This window comes from Phalangium opilio, unplaced genomic scaffold (genome assembly GCF_054372755.1).
Source record: "Phalangium opilio isolate 3A_F unplaced genomic scaffold, DU_Popi_V2 ptg000039l_1, whole genome shotgun sequence".
Lineage (NCBI taxonomy): Eukaryota > Metazoa > Arthropoda > Arachnida > Opiliones > Phalangiidae > Phalangium > Phalangium opilio.
Window position 1 is genome coordinate 2,592,972 of NW_028324162.1, and position 25,659 is coordinate 2,618,630.

Genomic DNA, 25,659 nt, shown 5'->3' on the forward strand with positions numbered 1-25,659 from the left:
GGGTTCATGTCAAACACGTCATTACCACAAATCTATAATAAAAGAAAAGCATATGAATATTTCTATTTGTTAGACATGTCTGCAACATTATCTACCAGTTGAACATTAATGCAATAGTTGCTTTATAAAAGGTAGAAGAATTACTTTAGCTGTTGGTGATTTGATTATAAAATAGGTACGGTTCATGGTGCCAAGTGCCAGGGAAGATGGCTGTGACAGTCATGGAATATATATTATAAGTATAACGAATCAGGCTTTCATGACCCATAAGGATTAGGCAATCATATTTGTATAAAAACACAATTATCTTGATCATGGCCAATGAATGACGAAATACCTTCGCTATGGGATGGTGCCTCATTTCATGTTCCAATCATTTACTAGCGTGCCTCTCTTGCTTGAAACTTATCTTACAGAACCAAACGATAAGTAAATAACAGAAACAATAAAATCTTTCTTTACTACTTACTACAGTCTACAGAGCACTTTCTTCGTCATAAGCCTCGGTGTAAATACTTTTCGACTTCGGGCAGAGTTCGACTTCATTTTCCCACAAAACAAAGGCATATTTTTAAAATTATAACAACGCAAACCCTTATATTTTGTAAACTAACAGTATTTAAAACAATAATTTAGTTGTCTTTCTTTCTAAAGTCAACAACACCAAGAACAATATAGTCCATTACCTGCCATTACCGCCATTAGCAACGACGAAGTGTAGTCTGCTAAGTTCCGGTGGAAAAAGAAAGCAAAAAAACCGGTCAATTAACCGATTCATGATGCTGAACGGTTTGCCGAGTTATAAAATTACTACTTTGAATTTGGTGTATATTTTGACACGTGTCAATGTCGTCTGCTCGAAAATTTCAACCTATCACAAGTCTTAAGTGAGTTTTGCCCCAAAACCGCCACCGCCAATGAAAAGCCCTAAGTTCGATCCTGACCGACCAATCAGCGAGCTTAAGTCTGGAGGAGGAGCATACTTTTTCTGCAGAATACGGCCCCTTATGTCGGTATTTAGTTTACTTTAGTAAGGATAAGGGTATTTAAATTGCGTCTTTAAGTTCAATCAGGGTTGGCACGCTGGTATCCAGTCCCGTTTTATCCACCTGGATTAAACCGGTTTAAACCACGATGAAAAATCCAGTGCAGGCACCATAAAGTGAGATGGAAGGAAACGTTTGACCCACATGTCTTTACCTCTTTATTTCATCGAAATGGTCGATTCCCATACATTGTGGGTTAGTTTGACGCGCCCTCCTCCCACTGACCCACACGAAACTCGTGAGACTGAGTTGAATTTTTCGCAACGCTATATTGTTGGGTCGGACCGCGCATTTAGAAAAATCTTTATCAGACCCTGCCCTATTGAAGATCACAAAAAGCCTACCCGGGCCTTACCCTAGCTGCCCTATCGAAGATCACAAAAAAGCTTACCCGCGCCCGACCCTAGCTGCCCTATTGAAGATCACAAAAAAGCCTACCCGGGCCCGACCCTAGCTGCCCTATTGAAGATCACAAAAAGCCTACCCGGGCCCGACCCTAGCTGCCCTATTGAAGATCACAAAAAAGCCTACCCGGGCCCGACCCTAGCTGCCCTATTGAAGATCACAAAAAAGCCTACCCGGGCCCGACCCTAGCTGCCCTATTGAAGATCACAAAAAAGCCTACCCGGGCCCAACCCTGCCCTATTGAAGATAATAAAAAAGTCTACCCGGGTAGAAGGTATGATAACCCTACCTGACCCGACCAGCAAAATATTTTATGTAATTTTCTCACCCAACCCGACCTAGGATTTTCCGACCCGATATGGGTCGGGTTGGATTTAAAAATCCCGATTAAATCAGGGGCCCTACTCATCTATAGTTTTATCAACTTTTATGTACAATAAAAATGATTCTCAATTAGACGGCCTAGCAGAAGACAACTAGCGCACTAAATGTAAAAAGAAGGGCTAAAATTAAGCACTAGAGAGCAGTTTAAAAAAAGCCAGATAAATCCAATAAAATCCGGATTAAACCAGCAAAAAACCATACCAGTGGCTTTTTCAAGAAAAATCCGGATTTTTGCCAACCCTGAGTTCAATTAAAAAATGAAGAGCGCAAAATCAACCCAGTATAATTATTTTGCGTTAAATCCAAAGAAAAACGCTTAGAGTCAAACAAAGAACGTTAGTACGTTTACTTTGTTTACCGAATATGAATCCGTGCATAGGCTTAATGAAGCAGTGGAATTATCGCGCCAAATGAATGCAAAGCTGACCAGTAAAGTAACCAGAGAATGTCAGGTATGAAATAATTAATTACATTTTACAATACAAAGCAAATAAACTTATTCCGAAGTGTATTTGAAAGACGGAATGTACGTGGAATATCCAATTGCAAAACTTTGGGGCAAACTTTGCGGAAGAATTTAAGATGTTGGTGTCAACATTTACTACGCTAGTTTGGGCTGAGAAGCTATCTTCATCAAAGGAGGTATATTATACTACAATTATTATGCTTAAATATTTCCCAAAAATATAACTGATAATGAAACCCTTCTTAGTGTTTCATTGAAGTACTGAGAAAGAATGCTTTCGAGCCAGAATTTGGTTGCGAGCCCTCAAAACTGATCCTTACACCTCTTGGCTATTTGGAATATCATGTACTCTTTAGAGGGTGTATTCGAAACATCTGCGTTCTATCTGACAAAGGGCTAAGTCATGATTTGGTGTCAGAGTTTCTCAGTGATTTTGGTGCCAAAGACTATGTACTTTGCGATGGTATCGATAAAGATTCAATTGAAATAATACCTCATTTGGATAACAATTCCAAAAAACTCCTTACACACTCGTTTCCCAAGAAACATTTTTCATCGTCAGATTGTCCAGTGTGGTTTAAGAGACCCAGCAACGCTAGTGGACCCTTATAAAAAGTGAGTACAGCTTGCAAAACTCTTGCTCGATATTTGAAAGTATGCTTAAAGCGACGCGAAGAATCAATCAAATCTCCGTGCCGTAAAAGAAAAATGGATCCTTCGTCCACATTTCCAGAGAAGTTTTTATCCCCCTATAGCTCAAATAAAAAGAAACGTCACCAGCTCTTTCGATTGCAAAGTCTCAAGACTAAAAGTTCGAAATTGATGGCAAAACTTGAAGCACTTAAAGTGAATTTGAAACCAAAGCAGCATGACGAAATGAAACACATCACGACTGTGATAAATAATAACTGCACAAAAGAGATCGACGAGGCTCTTTCTGGAAACAAAACAAACTTAAGTACAAAAGACAATCGCAAAAGACTTAGAGAAATCTGGAATCAAGATTGCGCAACATACTTGAGAAATGAAAAAGAACAATTGAAAGCTGATCAAGACAAAAATGGTAAGCACTTCTTTATGATAACCTGACTTATTGTAATATTTACTCTCATATTTTTCCTTAGCTCTTGGTTACAAAGGTAATCGCTGGATCATCATTACATACAGGATTGGTACGTTTTTTAATATGTTTCAAACCCCCCTCATTTCTTGCCAATGTTCTAGTAGCCTCATTATCTTCCAACAATTATTAACAGCCCGTTTGTGTAGCAATATGCTACCATTTAAACATACAAAATTGCAAATTACAGCTCTGTCTGTTGCGTGCCGTAGTAAAGCTGCCTACGAAGCTCTGAAGAGTTTTAAGATCTTAAACCTACCTTCTTGGCGTTCAGTTCAAAGGAAGACAAGCAAAAATCTGGATGAACCTGGAATTAATATGGAATATTTGAAGGAGCAGAAAATTACATATGACAATTTTGCGAAAGAACAAGTATCTCTAGGCCTACAAAAACCCCAGTGCGATGGCTTACTAATATTTGATGAGGTTCGGGTCGCTGCAAAAGTGGTCTGGAACAGCAAAAACCACAAGTTCATAGGGTTGGCTATGCCTAAAGAAGACTATGCGTATCTAGATGATCTTTATCAAGAAATTTCTGACGATAAAAACATCGCCAAAGCTAAATACATGCTCCAGTTTTTGTGGCGAGATGTTACTGCAAATTACGATGTTGTGGGACCATTTTTTTCAACCACATCCACAGCCGACACTCACTTTACGTTTAATTGCTTGTTTGAAGTCATCCAATCATTTCCGTACTGTGGTTTTAATATTGCGGCAATAGTATGTGATGGGGCGAGTGCCAATCTCTCTCTAGTAAAATTAACTGCCGGACTGGAAGGGCAATTTAATTGCGTAAATAAGGACGACATGGACGATATTGATATTTCTTTTTCACCCTGCTTCCCAAATCCTTACCGCTTAGACCGACATATACACTGGATAATTTGCCCTTCGCACGAGGTAATTTCATCTTTAACTCCATTTAAAATTAACTTATAAATAAATGTATTTCAAATTTCACAGTTGAAGAGCCTAATTAATTCCCTTTATTCATCGGATCCGGAAAGAGCGAAACGTTTTTGTAATGATGGTGTGAACTTTGGATGGCTTCAGATTAAACAGCTAAAAGAAAGAGATGATGAATTAAGATCGCAAAATATTCCCCGTCTAGTTCCGAAGCTAGTCCAAAGTTATGTCGACAGAGATGCGTGGACTAAACTGAATGTCCAACCAGCTAAAATTTTACAAGTAACTCTGCAGGTAAGATATATTTAAACATTTCAGGACTAACTAAGGTTTTTATCAATGCAGCAAAATGATGTTCTCTCAGTTAGTTTTCTGAGTTATGTGTTTATGATATTTTAGCTTGATTAATAAGAGTTTTAAACTGTTATTGGGCATATCTAAATATATTTCGAAATAACCAAACTCAAAGTGTTGAATGTAATTATTTGTAGCTGAAGATCCAGAATTTAAGCCATGAGATGTTAAACAGAAAAAGTTCATTTCCTGGCAGGTAATCAAAACAATGCTTATTTAATTATTAGTCATGGCAATTAATTTTTTTTATCACAAAAATTCAGACCTGGGCTTTGTTACGCGTAATGGTGTTTGGTCTGCAAGGATTAGTGAAGGAGTTTTTTGACAATTACCCGCAAGACTATTATCTCTGTCCAGTCCGAATAAATGGAAGTGCGGTTGAAACCCTTTTCTCACAATTTAAACATAGTGCAGGAGGAAAGCTTTCAAGCGTCAACTATAATACTTGTAGAAAAGCTTTGCTGACCAAGATTGATGTTAAGGGCCATCATAGTGGAAAGGGATATAGAGATGTCCCACTCTACGTAAGAGAGGCGTTTGATGAAAAATTTAAACCAAATTAAAAAAATTTAAAGTTGATAGAATAATAAAAAATTAGACTACTTTGCTGATTTATCCGAATTTAATTGATCTCAACAGAAATACAATTTGCTTTTATCACACTTTAATTGACATTAGCAGATATACAATTTCAAGCTCAAACTTTGCGTTCCAATAACTCAAGAGTTATTTCTTTAAAGAATTAGCATATTGCTTTAAAATAATTATCACAATGCTTGAAAATAATTATCACAGTTTCTTAAAATAATGATCACAATACTAATTTTGTAAATGGGAAGGAACTTTCTTTTGGCGTTGCTCTCGTTTAGCAGTTATACCACAAGAATCTTTGGTTTCTTGGGGTTTCTCTTTTTGTGTATTTTGAATGGCTCTAACTTCATCACTTGAATGACATTTATTTTGGGCTGACTCATTTTGGGCTGACTCAAGAACTTCAAATAATTTAGTTTTGACTACTTTCTTAGCTGTTTGTGAACCTCTTCGTTTGCAAACAGCACCTTTTGACTCTCCTGAATTTGGGCTTGTTTTTTTGGGTGTTTCGGGTAACGATGAGGCAGCTTTGAAAACTTTTTTCGGAGCTCTTTCAAGATTTGATGTCTTTCTCTCGTTAATTTACCTTTTCATTGGTGGGCTTCTAGGTCCAGAGGACTTTTTCCCTTTGGTTATCGTGTACAGGTCATCTCGGAGTCCGCTACAACCTTTGGATGATTCAGCCGTTTTTTCTTTTTCAGATAGGTCTCTAGCGGTTATGAACTCGTTAGTTAAAGCATGTGTGAATATCCTCTGCAACTCAGGTAGAATCAGAGATCCTTTATCCTCGGGAAAAATGTCCTTTGTACAACTAAAGAAAGTCTTTTTCAAATCATCTTCGTGACTTTTAACATAGTCAGCTACCATCTAGTTGTAAATTTAGATATTGTTTGATTGGGACCATTTCAAGCATCATAATTACAAAACTCAAAAGATTTCAGTATTTACCTGTTGTATTAAGCGATGACCAAACCTTTTAACACAATCGTTATTTAGAATTTCACGACATATTTCATTTAATTTTATCAATTACGGATTTAGGCACTCTTTAGGGATAAAATATCCTCCACCATCTCTCATACTTATGCCAGAAAAGGCAATTTCAGTCTTTTCTTCAGCTGTTCTTTTTAATTTCATTGTACACTCCCATAAAACTTGCGCTTTTTCTCGCGCTTGAGAACTTAAATTCATTTTCTTCCCAAATATGGTTCTTTTCTTATTCACCTTCCAAACTTCACCCATGCAGCCACCTCCGATAGTTAGTAATGACCGTTCGTAAGCTTCGTTAGCCTAAGAAAAATAATATTGTTCGACCTCGTCATCCTTTTATATATAAATCACAAGTTTATAATGTTAATGTTAACATTACCATTAAGTCATACCTTAGAATTTGTGCCATCATTCTGAGTGCTGCGAGTTAATGTTACTTCGTTTGTCCTCCTTTTTACCGACCAAATTTCAAAATTGTCCTTTGCATAGCAAGTGAGCAGAAGCAAAAGAGTATTCTTACATTCCAGTGTTGACGTGAAACAACCCAAATCAAAGGTTTCTTCAATCGAAACTAAGTTTTTTTCTAATGAATGAATACCATTCAAACCGAGCTAAACTGCTGTTTAGTTTTATGTCCACTTTCTTGCCTTTAGTTTTTTTGGTCTGTGTTTCTCCAAAGTCTGTTGAAATTTGTCTATTAAATGTTGAATTAGAGGTTCTTGCTTTTGAAAGTCCCCTAATTTTTCATGCATTTCGAGAATTGTTGATGAATTGGAGAACTTACACAGTGATGGCTCAACAATTCACAAAACATCAGTAGGTTTTATTTTTCTTTTATTCATTATTCACTAATATTTCGTTATATGAGAGGTCGGTTTGGCCTAGTTAATTAATTGACGTGGAATTTACCGCATTGAAACTTAAAGAAAACTTTGCAGACGACAGACCTATTTCGCACGTCGCGACAAATGTAAACTGACTCATGTGCCCTGAATCCCCGGAACTTCGCGTAGGAATACTTTTTTAGGAGTTTTTGATCTTGGCAGCACGGGGGCGCTTTTCGAAAATTTATGACGTTACAGAATCGTCTGCTTTCAATCAAGGTTTCATTAAAGAATTTGCCAAAGTGACATACTTATCGGAGATAAGTTATAAACTTATGCCATTATTCAATATAATCAAACAAAAAAGCTTCTTAAAATTCTTATATTTTAAAAATAATCAGATAGTTTACTTTCATTCCATGGAAACATTAGAAACATCTTAAAGAAAACATCCATATTTTTCATTTTGTATTTCACTCGCAATGATAATACATAGTGTTTTTCATAGCACTTGCATCGAGTAGATGCATTGAAAACCAATCAATAAATGAAACGTCGATTGATTTTTTTTTAATTTTATTTGACTAAAACACGCATAGTTTTGAAATATATATTAAAAATTAATATTTTTATATGACTCTAAAGGATGTATTGTACAAGCTCTAGAAATGGAATGATAATGATATTTATCCTAATTTAGAATTGATAACCAATGACACTTTACATTATAAACCGAATATCCCTAATCTGCGAAAGAATTGTTTACGATAACGTATACAACTTCCTGGATCATAATCAGTTGCTCTATAAGTATCAATCGGGGTTTAGAAAATACCATTCTACTGTTACATGCATTTTCCATTTAATGGAATCTGTTCTAACCTATCTAAATGAAGGCAAATTTGTCTGCCTCGTATTCTTAGATCTCTCGAAAGCGTTCGACACAGTCCAGCACCATCTCCTGCTTCGTGACTTAAAAGAGTTCGGGATCGGCGGTGCTGTCTTGGACTGGCTCCAGTCTTACCTTACAGATAGACAACAAATGGTCTATCATAACGGGCACCTCTCGGAACAATTACATGTTACGAACGGTGTCCCCCAGGGTAGTGTGTTGGGCCCCCTGCTGTTTAACGTGTATGCTTCTGACCTGCATAACGTCTTAAATTTCTCAAACGCCAACGAATACGCTGACGACACGGCACTAATTTCGGCCAATGACAACCTAGAGATACTAATTAGAGACACTGAGTATGATCTTGAGAACTTATAGACTAAATTAGCCAATCGAGGTCTTATCTTAAATACAGCAAAAACTAATTTCATGTTACTGGCCCCAAACCGTCAAAAAGCTACTCTAGCAGCTAAAATTATATCTATATGTAGCGATACGATCAAACGAGTTAAAGAATTCAAGTACTTGGGTATTTGGCTGGACGAGGCTTTAGACTGGCGAAGACAAACAGATTATGTTCTAAAAAAAGTAAACTCCCGCCTTTGGCTACTGAGACCCCTGCAGAATCATCTTGAATCTGATATTCTTAGATTAATATACAAAGCCTGCGTACAGCCACTCATCCAATACGGTAACATATTCTATTTTTACTGTCCTAAAGGTAATCAAACACGATTAGAACCTCTCCATAAGAAATGCTCAAAGCTTATCGCAAAAAGTAGCAAGTATTCCTCGGCAACTACAGCATGCAAAACTGCCAAAATAGACTCCCCTAAATTTATTTATTATTTTAACTTATTAGTCTTTATGTATAAAGTTCGAAATGGTATTTTCCCAGAATATGTAACCGAATGGTTCCCCCCTATAATCAATTCAAACCTAAAAACCCGTAGCCATGGGCAAAATTTTCCGATAGAAACCTGTATAACCAAATATAGAGCCAAAAGTGTAAAGCACCAGGGAGTTAAAGTTTGGAATACCCTAAGTAGCCAAACCAAGTCCGCTGAATCCTTAAACATTTTTAAAAATGAAATAGTCCCCCACATAAACCAACTCCTCCAGGTTCCTTAAACCACCTTGAAAGAGTCATTTTAAACTGTGCGACTGTAATCTGTATGATTTTTACTTTTTTAAACTAATTTAATAATAGGACTCCACTGTAAACAAGATTATTCTTAATGGATGTTCCTAATAAAAAGCAATTTATTATTATTATTATTATTAAGGGACCCATACACGCTCAATTGAACGAGCAAACTAAAAATTGAAATCGTAATTTATAACAACTAGGTCGAACTATTTTTCATGTACATCAATCTTTTATTATTATGAAAAACCAATTCCTTTCGATATGTTAATTGATATTCCTCTTAATTATATAATTGTTGTAATTTGCGAAGCGTCAAATGGAGATTTCTGAGTATCTTTTCACTCTGGGTTTTCTGCGAATTTTTTGCTTGTTTTCTTCTCCGTGTCATTGAAGGCCAATAGTTGGCTGCTGAAACATAACCTAAACCTAAATTAACCTGAATACTATCTCAATGGTCAGAAAAAACTTAATAAGAAGAAAACTTACTTTTTTCGATTTAATATTTTGTTTAAAAAAAGTTACAATGCTATACTGTTTTTCAAAAATGTGAAAAAGAAGTTGTATTTTTAAATCAGGTTTAGACTAGGGTTCGAAAATTACGGTGATTTTGTAAAATGATAAATACGCCGTAATTATTGATAGCTTTTAAGCTAAATAATGAAAAATATCACTTCGACCTTGTATGACTTATGACTTTCTCATGAGAAGAAATAAGTGTGCATGCGCGGGTAGAGCTTTAAGACCATTTTTTAAGAAAAAGAAATGAGAATTCAGTGGTATATTACCACGGTAATCACCAGGGTAGTTTATCGATTTAGAACCCTAGTTTAGACGCTTACACTACATAGAAGTCTTTGTACAAGTTTAATGCATTCAAAGTTTTTCAATAAGCGGTTTTATTTTAGGAAAATAGACACCAAATATAAAAAAATAAAATTAAGAAATATTAATAATCGTAGCAATAGAGTTTGTATCAAATATTTTCATCAAGTGAAATAGTTTGTGAACAGTTCGATAAACTGTTGGACTCGTTATAAAATTTAATTGATAAATGTTCAAAGAGGGTTTGTCTATGAGACTTAACATTTAGGATAAACTCTACTTTTCTCAATGAACTATTTCTTTCAAAATGAGGTGGGGTGGCGAAGCGGTTAGCGCTTTCGCCTCGCAGCAAGAGGATCCCGGGTTCGATCCCGGACTGTGGCACCGGGTGAAAATCTGGGAACAAATCCTTCTGCGTAGAGTTTGCAAGTTCTCTCCCGCTTGTTAAAAGGAGTTTTCCTCCGCTGTCTAACCCGGTTTCTCCTTTCCATCAAAACTTGCTGAGGTTAACGGTAATAGTTAGTATAGGGTGCTGTGGCAAATGGGCTAGCCACCACCCCTCTATGCATTGTAAAGGGACCCACCTGTATACAAGCCACAGGCTTAGTGTGGAAATCCCTTCATAGTCAAAGCTTAGATTATTATTATTTGTATTATTATTATTATTATGTAAATAACAATGATATAGTATTGAAATTTAAATTGAAATTCTATAGTATTCTGAGTATAATGCGGCCTCTAAAGGCTCAATATTTTTAGCACAAACTAAATTGGCGATAGGTATGTATGAAATTTACCATCAGATCTATTATTCCCACTTGAGGCCTTCCAATAATTGTGTAAATCAAAATCTATCATAATGTTGAAAAATCAATATTTTGAAATACCCTTAAAACATTTTTAAACAAATCTATTGATTAAATTGCACATAATTTATTCAATTATATTGAATATCTAGTTGCCACAATGGAAAGAAATTGATGTTCTGTCCAAATACCAGGTACCATTTTATTGTCCAAACATTTTATGTAAAGCGACAAATACCCTGACTTTAATGTTATTCGAATACGAAATATTGTTCAATTGCTTGAGTAACATTTTATGCAATATAAAACTCACTTAACATATATGATCAGTTTTTACGCAGATATTGACGAAAATTTACCGCAATTGATGTTTAATTTCCTAAAAATATTTAAAAAAACAGTTAAAAATTTGCATTAACCAATGTACAATTATTCATGACAAATAAACTTACACTTTTACACAAAATATATACAGGCTGTTTATGATGAGTCTGCAATAAATCAAATGGTTTCTTTCTTGGGTCCGACTGAGTTGAAAATGCGAGGGGTCGGTCATTCACGAAATTCCTAGCGATACCCGCGAAATAAATAAAAAAAATCTCATAAAAAAATCCGAAATCAGTAACGAAATAACAAAATCAGCAAAGAAATCACAAAATCCATTAAAAGATTCACGAAATCCAAAATCCCAAAAATAATCACAAAATCCGACGAAATCACGGGAAAAATCTCAAAATGCGATGAAATCTGGATTTTGAAATCAAACAAAATCTGACGAAATCAAACGTAGTCGTCCGAGGAAATCAAATTGGATTTCAAAATCCTTACACTTTTCAAAAACGTCAGACCCCTCTTAAAAATGGCAATAAACGAGAAGCGAACAATATCTAGTTATACACAGATATGGGCTCCCAAAACACTTAACCTTAAAGTAGGTTTATTATTTTCATACATTATAATGAGAAAAAAAACACGAGTGCAAATAGGCAACATTAGCCCAAGCACCTGCCAAGATCCCTCAAATTTGCACACCTAGTTTGTCTTGTGGTGACTATGGGCTCGAATGGGCGGAGTCCCAGGAAAAATACGACATCCAAATCCGTTGGAAACTCATTAAAATGTTGATTAGAAAAAGCGTGTCGACCAAGGAATAGAATTAGTGTAGGCCTAAGTTGCTATGTTTACATCACGTTCATGTTTATTAAGAGTGCAAACACAAAATTTTGACAATTTAAACTATAACCACGAACAAACAAATACAAAAGGACATCTTTCTTTAAAATTAGACATGCATTTCCCTGTCTTAATGTCAGTGAAGATTTCCACACCTGAAATTGGACCATTTTCTCAGGTTTCGATGGAAAATTTCCGTGTGGAATATTTAACATTTTTAACTCTATTTAATAAGATAAAAATAAAATATTATCGACTTCAATTTAATTTTTTTAATACATTACTTAAACATTTTTAATATAACAATCATGATTTGAATAAACTTTATAAGCCTTTTAGTAGTACTCGGTCTTTTCTGCAATTGCAATATATTAGTCAAAAATTCTAGACAGCACATCTTGCAAAAATTGTATCAATGTTCTTTAATAGAACTAGGCAGTGTCGACCAAGGCAGTAGAACCATTGCACGCTCTTCTGTTATCATCACTTTCATGTTCATTAACAGTGCAAACACAAAATTTTCCCAATTCATAAGGACATTTTCTTTATAATTAGAATTGCATATCCCTATCTCAATTACGCAGAAGCTTTCTACGTCTGAAATTGGACCATTTTCTCAGGTTTCGACGGAAAAGTTTCGTGTGGAATATTTAGCATTTTAAACTCGATTTCTTCGGGCAAAAACAATACTATCCAATTCAATTAAATATTTTTAATATATTACTGTTGTATATTGCGTCTGAGTATTAACTGGAGCCTAAATAACCTTACTATAATGAGCTAATAAGATAACTAGTCAGTTAATTAATGACATAAAGTTTAATTGTACTGAGAGGCTAATACGTTACATATACTACTATATTTAAGGCGAGCGTAGTGTTTTTCCTGTTCCCGTGGAGCGCGCGTATCGAGCGCGACTGAATAAACAAAGGAGAGATAATTTCTAGTCTAGACTTAGATCAGAGAATGGGAACGCTAGCGACATCTAGGTTAAGGGAATACGAAAACACAGCACTCGGCACTCCTCCCAAATTAAATTGAAAATACCAGTTATACAAGTTATGATAATACAATGTTTAAATTTTTAAGATAACAATAACTTTCAAATATTTTTTTTTCTTAGTAACAAAAATTTATCACCCGTTACTTTACGGTACAAATATATAAAATAATCATTTTTTAGTTTTAATACTGCGAATTAGGAACTTTTAATTCGTCATTAATTGTTGAGATCAGATTTAAAGGTTGAGTCTTTTAGGGGGTTTAATATCACGTTTTGATCGTCTTATCACCGGAGTAGTAGGAGTAATAGTTTCTTTAGTAATCTCTAGTCCGGGTGTTTGTGTCATAGGTTTAGGAGTAGGAACTCTAGGAGTACCCGTGCTACGGGTTGGTTGGTCCGGAACGTTAGAATTGTCCGGTGTAGGAACTGGTGTTGGTGTGATTGTCACGTTGGTAGGTTGAGCTCTTGGGCTGACAAGTATTTGACTAGAATTTGGTTCAGGACTTTCTTGGCGTTCAATTAGCTGGTCCTGGTGTCGTTTCCAAATCATTTGGTCAGGAGTTTGAATTCGATAAGAAACTGGTCCTGTACGTTTTATAGCCGTAGCTGGTGTCCAACTAGGTTTTGCGGTACTATAATCTCGTGCAAAGACTGTGTCACCAACTTCGTAGGTTTTGTTGTTCACTGTGTTTCTTCTTAAAACTTGAGATGTTTGTTTAATTCTTACGGTGGTGTTAATGTCCGGTTTGATTAGACTTAGTCTTGTTTTCGGGGATCGTTTGAGAAACATATTTGCTGGAGTTTCTCATGTTGTAGAGTGAGGGGTATTTCTGTACGTGAGTAGGAAGTCATCTAGTTGTTGTTGAATAGAAGGAGCTGTTGACGAATGTTTGAGATTCCTTTTCAACTTTTGTACGAATCTTTCGGCCTGTCCATTTGTAGATGGATGAAACGGGGCCGAAAAGACGTGTCTAATTCCGTTAGTGGAGGTGAATTTTTCAAATTCAGAGCTAGTAAAGCATGTTCCATTATCGCTTACGATCGTCTCAGCTAGTCCAAATCGTGAGAAAATGTTAGTGAGGGATTCAATGGTCTGTTCCGATGTAGAGGTTTTGGATATATAGACCTCTGGCCATTTTGAATAAGCGTCAACTGCAACAAAGAACATGTGATTTCGAATGGAGGCGTTGGAGAGGACGGTCGGCATGAATCCATGGGTGTAAAAGACCCTTGACTGCGTTCTTGCTGAGTGACTGGCATTCATTGCAAGAATTAACCTTTTTTTCTAGGTCCTTATCTTTTCCTTTCCAATAGACAAAGCTGCGGGCGATTCCTTTCATATTAACAATTCCTGGATGGTTGCGGTGAAGTTCTTCCAAGACCTGTGGACGACATTTATGCGGGATAACCACCCTCATTCCGCGCATGAGGCAGTTTTGTGTAACAGTCAAGTCTTCTTTTCGTGCATGGTAAAACTTGAGATCCTCATCCTCCTCCATGTCCAACTTATGGGGCCAACCGCGAAGGGTATAGTCCATGACCTTGGACAGCACGAGATCTGTGCGGGTAGCGGATGCTATAACCCGGCTTGTTACAGGCAAACAACTGAGTTGATTGATTTGGATCAATTCGGCCCCATCGTCTTTGTCTGTGACCGTGACGGCGAGAGGAAGACGCGATAGTGCGTCAGCGTTGGCATGAGAGTTCCCCGGTTTATACTTGATTGTGTAAATGTGCTGCGAGCATAACTGCCCATCGTTGAATACGAGAAGCGGCCAAAACCGGAAGACCTGTGTGATGCCCGAAAATCTTCGTCAAAGGGCGCTGATCCGTAAATAGAGTGAAATGTTGTCCATAAAGATAGGAATGAAACTTCTTTATTCCAAAAATAATGGATAGAGCCTCCTTTTCTACTTGAGTGTAATTTTGTTCCGTCTTAGTCTGAAGAATCGGGGTATTTTTGCCCCTTAGCTTTGGCTTGTTTCTTCTCTATTCTGGTTCTTGGGAGAGCTGGGGATTGAATATCACGGCGGACTGAAACACCGCAATATTTTGTGATAATCTAAAGAGTTAACTGCTATTGCTTAAGTTAAAGTTTTTGTTGGCGAAATAATTTAGCTAGTTTTCTTGAACTCTGTTTTTATTTTCTTTGCTCCGCTTTTGCAGGAGAATGACCAGTTAGGTCCTAGCGAGAGTACAGTTTTTGGTATTCTGATTTTATAAAAGGTAAAAACTCTCTCCCTCGCCCGCTCACCTCTTAGCCTTTTGTTAATCCTTTTATTTGCTTTTACAAGGTGGCCTTTTGGGTACTTTTCCTCTCTTTTTTGGGTTTTTCTATTTTTGAAGTAGAGGTGAGCAGGACAGAGAGAGAGCCTTTCCGAACATCCAAAGTTAAAAACACTTTTACAGAAAAAAAAAGATTGTTTACATTGATACAGGTTTTGAAGAAAACATGGAAAGTTTTAGCTTTTATACAATGGAAATGAAAAGATTTTACAGGATATTTACAAGTTTGAGCAAGGTTACTTTAAATTTTAGAAGAGAAATTATTTTAGTTTTTAATTTATTTAATTATACAAAAAGAAACTTAATTATTAAATGACGCTTAGTTATTTTACACTCCCCCAAGTAATATTTTACAAATTTTAATTTTAGAGTATTACTTAATAGTTTAGTTATCATCCACTTCTAGGTTACATAAGTGTTTGATTGAGCGTCTAATTGTACCACTTGGGGTTTTAATTATGCAAGAACGGTCAATACCGTCTCTTCCTTTAATAATTTCCGTAATGCGGCCCATTTTCCACATATGACGTTTTAAATTGTCATCCTTTATTAATACAACGTCATTTTCTTTAAATACTTTTGAATTTTTAGTGGGGTCAGCGTGATGTGCTGACCTTAGACCCATTATGTATTCATGGCGAAACCGATTCCAAAATTTGCTAACTAACGTGTCCCTATATTTTAATCGTTTAGTTAATTCCACTCGCGATGTGGTTACATTTTTTAGACTGTGATTTAAAGGGGGTAATGACGTAATTCTACGTCCTATTAGAATTTCAGCCGGCGACAGAGGGGAAGGCTCACCTATGTCATTGTAAACATAGGTGATTGGACGCGAGTTAATTATTGCTTCCGTTTCTGAGATGGCTGTTTCCATTTCAGGGTAAGTGAGGGAAGATCTTCCAACGTTCTTTTTTAACGCGGTTTTTGTGGATTTTACCAAGATCTCCCACCACCCCCCATACCAGGCAGCTCTTTCAATGATGTATTTCCATACAATGCCTTGGCTTCCGAAAAATTCCCTTAAAATGTCCAGATTAAGATGTTGCCATATAAATTTTAAATCGGCATCAGCCCGTTTGAAAGTCTTTGCGTTGTCACTATAAATAGTGTTAGGAACGCCCCTACGTGCTATTATGCGTCGGAACGCTAACATGAAATCATCCGTGCTTAGCGATGGTATCAACTCCAAATGTATTGCTCTTGTGACAGCGCAGGTTGTTAAGCATATATATGCTTTTCTAGTCCCATCATTTTCTTTGATTAGTAGGGGACCCGCAAAATCAATCCCAATTATGGAAAATGGAGGGCATTCATTGACACGGTCATGGGGCAGGGGAGCTGTTGGTGTGTCACCTAACTTAGCACTATGTTTCTTACATGTCAAGCATTGCTTGACTATTGTGCGCGCTAACTGTTTTCCAGCTGGAAACCAATACCTTTCACGTAGTTGGGTTATGGTGTCGTTTATACCACCGTGTTTTACTTGAAGATGGCTTCTAGCCATGAGTAATTTAGCTAGCGTTTCACTTTTACTTAAAATGATAGGGTGTTTTTCCCTATAGCTCATATTGGCTTCTTCTAAACGCCCACCCACGCATAAAAGCTCGTTTTTATTAAGAGTAGGTTTTAGTGATAGGATCTTAGAATTTCTAGAGATTTGTTCTCCATTTTTTAGGGAATTTACTTCCGTAGAATATATTTTTCTTTGTGTATCTTTTACCCATAATATTTCGGCAGATTTCATTTCTTCGGCAGTTATGGGGCCAGTAATTTTTCCTAACCCTCTTGTCATTTTAACGAATCTCAACACGTAAGCTGTAATTCTTAAGTTTTTGTTTAATGAGTTGTGCCTAGCTAGATCGATTACATTATAAACGCCTGTTTTTTCAGTTGCATTGAGAGCTAATGACGTAATTTTTCGTCGCTCATGGACCACTGTTTCTAAATCTATATTGGCGTTTACTTGTGGAGATTTAGGCCAATTTTCTTCATTTTCTTTTAACCATGAGGGACCATGAAACCAGAGCTCGCAACTCTCTAAATCCATCCCTTTTATTCCCCTAGTGGGCAAATCGGCTGGGTTAGATGTTCCAGGACAATGAAACCATGTCTTTGGGTGTGTCAATTTTTGAATCTCAGTAGCACGATTAGCAATATATGGCTTCCAAACTTTTGGGGTTCCAGTGACCCAAGCCAGCGCTACTGTCGAGTCTGTCCAAAAACATGTTTTCTCTACGCTTGGTCCAAAGACTGATTTGACGTAATTTGCGAGTCTAGCTCCTACAAGGCAACCTAACAATTCTAGTTTGGGGATTGAAAGATCTAGTTTTAAGGGTGCAACTCGCGCTTTGGCCACTACTAGGGCTACAAAAAATTTTCCTGATCTAGTTTGGTATCTAACGTAAACTGCAGAAGCGTACGCCTTTAAACTAGCGTCGCAGAAGCAATGCAATTGTAGATTTGTGATCTCATCATCGGCTTCACAAAAATAGTTTCTTTTTATCCTAATTTTTTCTAGGAGGGGCACTTCGCTCAGGAAATGCTCAAATTCTTTTGCTAAATCGCCTACAAGTTCAGTATCCCAATCAAGTTTCGCTTCCCATAGTTTTTGAAAGAGCATTTTCGCTTTAATTGAAATTGGGGATAATAATCCAGCTGGGTCGAAAATTTGGGAGACCGAACTTAAAACGCATCGTTTAGTATTTTTCATATTTTTTAAACCTTCAATTAAGCTGCTAAGGTTATATCCGAGTGTATCGGACTCAGGGTCCCATTTTAGCCCTAAGATTTTGGTTTCTTTGGTTGAAATTTCTTTATCGAAGAGTGCATTTCCCCCTTGTTGGGTGTGCTTTTCCCAGAACTCTCTTAACTCCTTCGAGTTGGTTCCCCATTTCCTGAAACGCATCCCCGCTTTTTGCATGGTTTCTGCAGCCATTACAGATATTTCCTGACCTTCCTCTAAATTGTTTACCCCGGTACCAAGATCATCCACGTATAGGTCTTTTCCTAATCTTTCTTTTACCCTTGGGTCTAGATTTTCTGTTTTGTCCAAGTGGCATTTTATGGTACAGGCGAGAAGAAACGGGCTAGACGTAACCCCGAAGGGTACCCTAGCCATTCTGAGGGTTTCAAATTCGTTAGGAATGATTTTTCCATTTTCCTCTTTTGTCCATAAAAATCTACAGGAATCCCTGTCTTCTTCGCTCAATGCCACCTGGAGAAACGCCTTCTCTATATCGGCTACTATTGCGATGTTGTGTTTTCTAAACCTCAAAATTAATAGTAGAATGTCAGGGTTTAAATTTGGGCCTGGTGATAAACATTGGTTTAAGGAGGGTTCTCCTTTTTCGTGAGAAGACCCATCCAGAACTACACGTAGCTTGGTAGTAAGCGCGTCCTCTCTAATGACCCCTTGGTGTGGAAGGTAGAACATTCCTGGTTTGTCAATGTTTTGTTCATTGGGAGGGACCTTTTCGGCTATACCCGTGTCTAATTGCTCTTCAATAACTTTTTTATAAGCCTGGTAGTAGGACTGGTCTTTACCAAATTTTCTATTTAAAGCCTGAGCTCTTTTTATGGCTACCGACTTGTTATCTGGAAGGGCTTCTTTAGGGGTTTTCCAGGGTAGTTTTACTACATATCTTTCCCCATCAAATGCAATGTCCTCGAAAAAGCTAGAGACTGTTGCGTCATCAGTGGTTTCTTCTAATTCTTTGCTATTTATGCCAATGGTTTCGAGATCGAAAAATTTAGTTAAAGTTTCATCTACTCTTTTTTGTGTGGCATTTAGAAACATTACGGATCCTGATTTTATTTTTTCCTTAGCTTCACCTGAGGGACCATGTAGCGCCCACCCTAATATGGTTTCCACACAAACCACGCGTTTGCTGAACCTTTCGGTTTCCCACTAGCTATTTCCCAGTAGATATCGCCTCCTATTAATATGTCGGCTTCCGTGCTTTCGTTTAGGGGATCGGTTGGGTCATCTGACATTTGTAAACCCATTCTATCCATAAATTTTTCAATCTCCTTGCAACCCATGCTAACAACTTGGTTGCATACGAAAGGCGATTCAACGGCGATAAATTCTATGCTCTTTTCGGGGAAGGCTCTATTTTCTAACCTAACTTTGACCTTTTTGCAAGTTACGGTTTCAGGTTCCCTTGAAGCGTATTTGAAAATGTCGAGGGTTGTTTCCCCAACTATTGGTAATTTTAATGAGCGTGACAGGTCTTCCCTAATTACGCTAATCTGACTCCCCCCATCTAAGACACACCTTACTTTTAGTTTATTGTTAGGGTTAGAGGGGCTTTTTGCGATAGCTAAGGCAGTTTGAAGTTGTACTGTGTTTTCCTTGTTATCGGTAGGAGTTATGGCAGTTACTACACTCTGTCTCTCATCTTCCACGGTATCTCTTACTAGATGCGATTCGTTTTTATCGCACACAGCAAAATTGTGGCCTTTGAGGCATTTTTTACATTTCCTAAATTTTGTGCGACACCTGTCGGAGGAATGACCAAATCGGAGACAAATGTAGCATCTACCGCTCTCCCTTACGTTATCTCTCTTTTCTTCTAAGGTAAACTTATTGCAATTAATCGACTTATGATCCTCGGTTGCGCAAAATATGCAATATATGTTTTCTGGATATCTATTATTGCTAGGTTTTTGTTTAACACTAGTTGCTAGGCTAGCTACGGAAGGGGTATGCCTTTTTTCCATTTTTGGTCTTGATTTTTCTTGGGCATAAGTACTAATTTTTGACTGGGATTCGTTTTCTTTTCTCCCCCCATACCTTCCGGAAGTTGAACCTAGGATATCTGCCATTTCTCGGCACTCAATTTGCTCTCTAAGGAACGCAAGTAGTTCATCCGCGTCCCAACTATCTAAATAGGTAGCGGCGTTTGGTTTTGACTTTCTTTTTAAGAGAAATTCTGTTCTAATGTCTGCGGGCAAGCATTTTAATAAGGCTGGACATAAAAAGGCGGCCTTTTCAGAAGGATCGAAACCCATAGACCTTAAACTTCGTACACTAATTTCGCAAGTAGTCAATAAATGACGTAGCGCAGGGACATTTTTTGAATTAGTGACCGGCTGAATTTCTTGGAGCTGACTAATATGGTAATGAATAGCTAACTCGGTTCGCGCGAATCTTTTATGTAATTGGTCTATTGCTTCATCGTATGCCGCTTCAGTTTGTTCAAAATTTTTAATTTCTTCAAGAGCTTCCCCTTCTAGGTAAGAGGTTAAGTAAATAAGTTTGTCTACCTTATCAATCCTGGAGCTATCGTGTATGGTGACCTTGAAACGTCCCCAAAATTGGTTCCACTTGGCGAAGTCGCCGTCGAATTTGGTTATGGTGAGCGGCGGAAGTTTAATTTCCACCTTTTCTTGCTGAGAGTTCACACTGTTTTGTACTAATTGTCCGTTAAGTCCGCAAGTGGAGCCGTAGATTGAAGTTGTGGACGATGGTGGGGTTCCACCCATCTTCTTTATCATCCTGGTTAACTTTAGTTTGATGGCCATGATGTCTTCTTTGTAGGTGAAAGCCTCGTCCTCATCTTTTTCCAGCTCCACTTCGTTGTCGATCAACGGTTTGACCAAATTCTCGGCGTTGGTAAGGTCCTCTTCTCGTTGAAGTAGGATAGCTAGACCATCCTCCAGGTCGTCGATATCAGGAACAGTTGCTGATTTAAGTAGATTTTTGAGTTCGTTTACTTTTTTCGTTGCAGCGGAACGCGCACTTTTTCTTGTCGCTTTGGCGAGTTTTAGATCCTTTGTATTCTTGGCCGGATTGGTATTTCCTTGGGTCGCTTGACCATTTGTTTGTCCATTTTGGCCGGCTTGAACATTGGATACTTGATTGTGAACGTTGGATACAAGCGATCCGGTTCCGTTTGCGTTTGCGTCCGCCATTATTTCGCGAAAGTTCAGTTTTCACTTTAAATTAATCCAAAAGTCCCGCGGTCGAGGCACCATGAAGAATCGGGGTATTTTTGCCCCTTAGCTTTGGCTTGTTTCTTCTCTATTCTGGTTCTTGGGAGAGCTGGGGATTGAATATCACGGCGGACTGAAACACCGCAATATTTTGTGATAATCTAAAGAGTTAACTGCTATTGCTTAAGTTAAAGTTTTTGTTGGCGAAATAATTTAGCTGGTTTTCTTGAACTCTGTTTTTATTTTCTTTGCTCCGCTTTTGCAGGAGAATGACCAGTTAGGTCCTAGCGAGAGTACAGTTTTTGGTATTCTGATTTTATAAAAGGTAAAAACTCTCTCCCTCGCCCGCTCACCTCTTAGCCTTTTGTTAATCCTTTTATTTGCTTTTACAAGGTGGCCTTTTGGGTACTTTTCCTCTCTTTTTTGGGTTTTTCTATTTTTGAAGTAGAGGTGAGCAGGACAGAGAGAGAGCCTTTCCGAACATCCAAAGTTAAAAACACTTTTACAGAAAAAAAAAAGATTGTTTACATTGATACAGGTTTTGAAGAAAACATGGAAAGTTTTAGCTTTTATACAATGGAAATGAAAAGATTTTACAGGATATTTACAAGTTTGAGCAAGGTTACTTTAAATTTTAGAAGAGAAATTATTTTAGTTTTTAATTTATTTAATTATACAAAAAGAAACTTAATTATTAAATGACGCTTAGTTATTTTACATAGTCATAGTTCTAAAAGGCATACGCTATGGGTCGTTCATCTCCATTTGGCATTATGTGTGCCAACAGTGCACCTACTCCGTAAGGTGAGGCATCGCAGGACAAAAGTAATGGCCATGCCGGGTTGTAATTAACCAATACGTGGTCGGAAGACAAGTCAGACTTTATATCGTCAAACGACTTTTGACATTCTTTTGACCAGATCCACGGAGTGTCTTTATGCAGTAGGCGGTGTAATGGATACAATTTTAGACTGAGATTTTGGATGAACTTTCCATAGTAATTTACGAGTCCAATAAAGGAACGTAGTTGAGATACATTTATTGGAGGGGGTGCGTTCTTCATAGCGTTTATCTTCTTAGGCGAAGGATGTAGACCTGTAGCGTCAATTATGTGTCCTAGACATTCTAATGTGTCCACAAAGATTTGACATTTCTCCTTTCTTGCTTTCAAACCGAATTCTGCCAGACGAGTAAGTACTTTATCCAAATTATCTAGATGGGCTTCGTCGGTTTCGCCTGTTACTAGGATGTTATCTTGGAAGTTAATTGTGGATTTCAGTCCAGAGAGAACTTGTTCTAAAACCTTTTGAAATATGGCTGGCGATGAAGCAATGCCATAAGCTAACCGATTAACTCGGTAGAGTCCCTTTGATGTGTTTATCGTTAGGAGTCTGCTAGTTTCTTCGTCTACTTGCACTTGCATAAAAGCTTCACTTAGGTCGATTTCTGTGTACCTTGTTCCTCGTGATAGTTGTTCGAACATTTCCTCAATGCGAGGCATCGGGTGCTGTTCCACTTGCAAAGACTTGTTGACAGTAACTTTGTAGTCGCCACACAGGCGAATAGTGCCATTTGGTTTTACAATTGGAACTACTGGCGTAGCCAAATCGCTGAAATCGACTGGTGTGAGTATGTTTTCACGTTCAAGGCGTTCTAATTCTCATTCTACTTTCGGTCGAAGAGCGTAAGCTACCGTACGGGCCTTATAAAAGATGGGTTTAACGCCCTCGCGAAGATGTAGATGCGCTTTGAAAGACTCTAATTTCCCAATTTCAGGACCGAACACATTCTTGTGCTTTTCTAATATTTTGTTTAGCTGGGTCTTGTATTCCGTAGAGGATAGAGTTGCTACTTTTCCTCTAGTACCCAGTAATTCTTTCCAATTGAGATTTATTTTTCCCAGCCAACTCCGTCCAAAAAGTGGAGTTCCGTCCCCTTCTAACACGTAAAGTAATTCCCGAATCTCCTGGGAGCCGTAGCGAACCTTGACTGACATGACCCCTTCGGGTCGTAATGATTCCTTAGTGTAGGTTGATAGTCTTTTGCGAGTAAAGTTAAAAATCATATTTCCAGTAAACATTCACATAAATAAACCTTTCAGTAGCACTCGGTCTTTCTTGCAATCGCAATATATGCGTCAAAAATGCTAGACACATCTTGTAAAAATTGTATCAATGTCCTTTAATAGAACGATATGGAAATTATTAACGTCGCAATGAGTTTAAAATCTCTTCGAGGTGCTAGTGTTTAAGTGCGTGTTGTATCGATTCTCAGTGTTGTCATAGACTAAGCACGAATAGAATGTCAGCTTATGGAGAAAGCATTTCCAGGACCTTCACAAGTATTACTTATATATGTAGAGTTAAAGTCTCAGAACATAAGATAATAAGGTAGCTGGAAAATCTACAATATAAATTGTTTTTGGCAAATAAGGTGATGGAAAACACCAATATCGCGGAAAACGTGCGATAAAACTCTTTCATTTCTTTAACATAAGTTCTACCTTTTCATATTTACAGTTAGTCTATGAAATGAAAGTCATTAGAGGGGTGGATTTCACGAGGCCAAAGCAATCAGAATACTTGTGAGTTTATGATAAAAACGTTTCATATAACACACTTCAGTCACGTTTACACTAGACATTTCGAAACCGTTTTGAACAACTTTAGAGAGGTCGAAATGTAACCTTTAGCTGTTAACCATACAGAACCTGCACAAAAAATGTTCATTCCTTTTTTTTTTAAAAAAACTTAAGAATGAACATTTTATTTTGAAAGATCTATATGGTTAACACCTAAAGGATACATTTACGACTTTCTTAAACTGTTCAAAACGGTTTTGAAGTGTCGAGTGTAAACGCGGCCTCAATTTCACCTTTTCAAAAATACTCATTTAAATGGATGTATGCTTGGGGTAAATTATACGGAATGATATTTGTACGGAAACTGTAACATATCTCAAAGTTATCACTGGGTTCTACATTCGAAAAATACTTTTTTGAAGGGATAAGGCAAGAACTCCATAGGAGACCGGACAAAAATACTTCTATACAATATTAAGACCATATTTGAATTTTCAGATCGCTGCAAGACCCTTATAGCAATTTAGTTGTTTAGCTTTTATTATTTTAGTTGGTGTTTAAAGCGTTGTTACATAAACGTAAGATGTATGAAGCATATAATTCACGAGAATTTAAGTTTGGAACAACATATGTAAGTATAAAAAATAATACCCTACACGTGATTAAAGATATCTTCACAAATGTAAATAATCCTAACAATGTTCATAACTTAAATATATACAGTATTCCGATGAATTTGGACGAGATATAATTAAAGGAAATATTTCTTTCTGGCTTCCGTTTTTTAATTTTCTTCCGGCGTATATTCTTAACAATATTCGAAACGTATCGTAAGTAATTCCATAATCAATTCATATTTTTTGGTGTAATTGAAAAAATCAACAACTATTTACGAATTCCATATTTCTGCTTTTTTCATTAGATTAAAATATATGCCAATTTTAAACATCTCGGAAACTCTTTTGAAAGTCCACGGTTATCAAAGTAATCATTTGGGTCATACGCTTTCAACCGCAACACGGGAAAAGGTTAGTAAATGAATTTTAGTTTCATGACGATTTAAGACGAAAAGTCCATTCCGTTTTAAATTACAAATTATAATCATAACATCCGAGGGGATCGGACGTTTTGGAAAAAGTGTACGGGATTTCAAATCCCCATTTCTTTTTTCCGGATTTCGTCGGATTTTGCGATTTTCCCCGTGATTTCGTTGGATTTTGAGATTTTTCTCGTGATTACGAAAGATTTTGAGAATTTTTCCTTGATTTCGTCGGATATTAAAGTATTTTCCGTGATTTCCTCGGATTTTGAGATTTTCCCCGCATTTCGTTGGATATTAAGGTATTTCCTGTAATTTCGTCAGATTTTGATATTTTTCCCGTGATTTCGACGGATTTCGCTATTTTCCCAGTGATTTCCTTGGATTTTAAGGTATTTCCTGTGATTTCCTCGGATTTTGAGATTTTTCTCCTGATTTCGTCGGATTTTGCGATTTTTTTTCGTTTTGCCGCTCTTTAGAGCTGTTGGAAGACTGACTGGTCAGCCGGTTGGTTGGATTTGGTGTGACCTGATGAGTTTCGTCATAAATGAACATTCTATTCCAGTACTGTTTTCTCTGATCTCTATTCCCACCATCCGTTTCCGTGTCATCGTTGTTCGGCAGGGCTTATGCAAATTACTATATTTCTATTGCGTTAAGTTTCAAGACAACATCACTCGGGGCTAATTCTAAGCGCTTGTTGCATATTTCTAAAAACGTGCAATCAATGAATAATTTTAGTACCCAAACACATCTATTATCCCACAAATATTAGGTTTGCAACAAAACATCAACAAAAAAATGTTCCAATTAATAGAACAGAAGTTTGTTATTTACTTCTTTCATTAATCTATAACCCAAATTCATGCTAGATTATT

At 37.1% G+C, this 25,659-nt stretch overlaps 4 protein-coding genes across 4 annotated transcripts; 1 reads left to right on the forward strand and 3 right to left on the reverse strand.

Moving 5' to 3' along the window:
- The first annotated feature begins 3,009 nt into the window (after positions 1–3,009).
- LOC149681246 (uncharacterized) lies at positions 3,010–5,247 on the forward strand. The gene is made up of 6 exons (XM_089834490.1): positions 3,010–3,364; positions 3,426–3,473; positions 3,558–4,324; positions 4,388–4,612; positions 4,676–4,693; positions 4,948–5,247. The coding sequence occupies exons 1-6, from the start codon at positions 3,010–3,012 to the stop codon at positions 5,245–5,247; spliced, it is 1,713 nt and encodes a 570-aa protein (XP_089690616.1).
- Positions 5,248–13,170: 7,923 nt separating this feature from the next.
- LOC149681247 (uncharacterized) lies at positions 13,171–13,725 on the reverse strand. Its single transcript, XM_089834491.1, has one exon. The coding sequence runs from the start codon at positions 13,723–13,725 to the stop codon at positions 13,171–13,173; it is 555 nt and encodes a 184-aa protein (XP_089690617.1).
- Positions 13,726–13,740: 15 nt separating this feature from the next.
- Positions 13,741–19,020, reverse strand: LOC149681248 (uncharacterized). Its single transcript, XM_089834492.1, has 3 exons — positions 15,940–19,020; positions 14,164–14,725; positions 13,741–14,087 (listed from the first exon to the last, which is right to left on the reverse strand). The coding sequence occupies exons 1-3, from the start codon at positions 19,018–19,020 to the stop codon at positions 13,741–13,743; spliced, it is 3,990 nt and encodes a 1,329-aa protein (XP_089690618.1).
- Positions 19,021–19,079: 59 nt separating this feature from the next.
- LOC149681249 (uncharacterized) lies at positions 19,080–21,140 on the reverse strand. Its single transcript, XM_089834493.1, has one exon. It carries the CDS (start codon positions 21,138–21,140, stop codon positions 19,080–19,082), a length of 2,061 nt encoding a protein of 686 aa, XP_089690619.1.
- Positions 21,141–25,659: the final 4,519 nt, after the last annotated feature.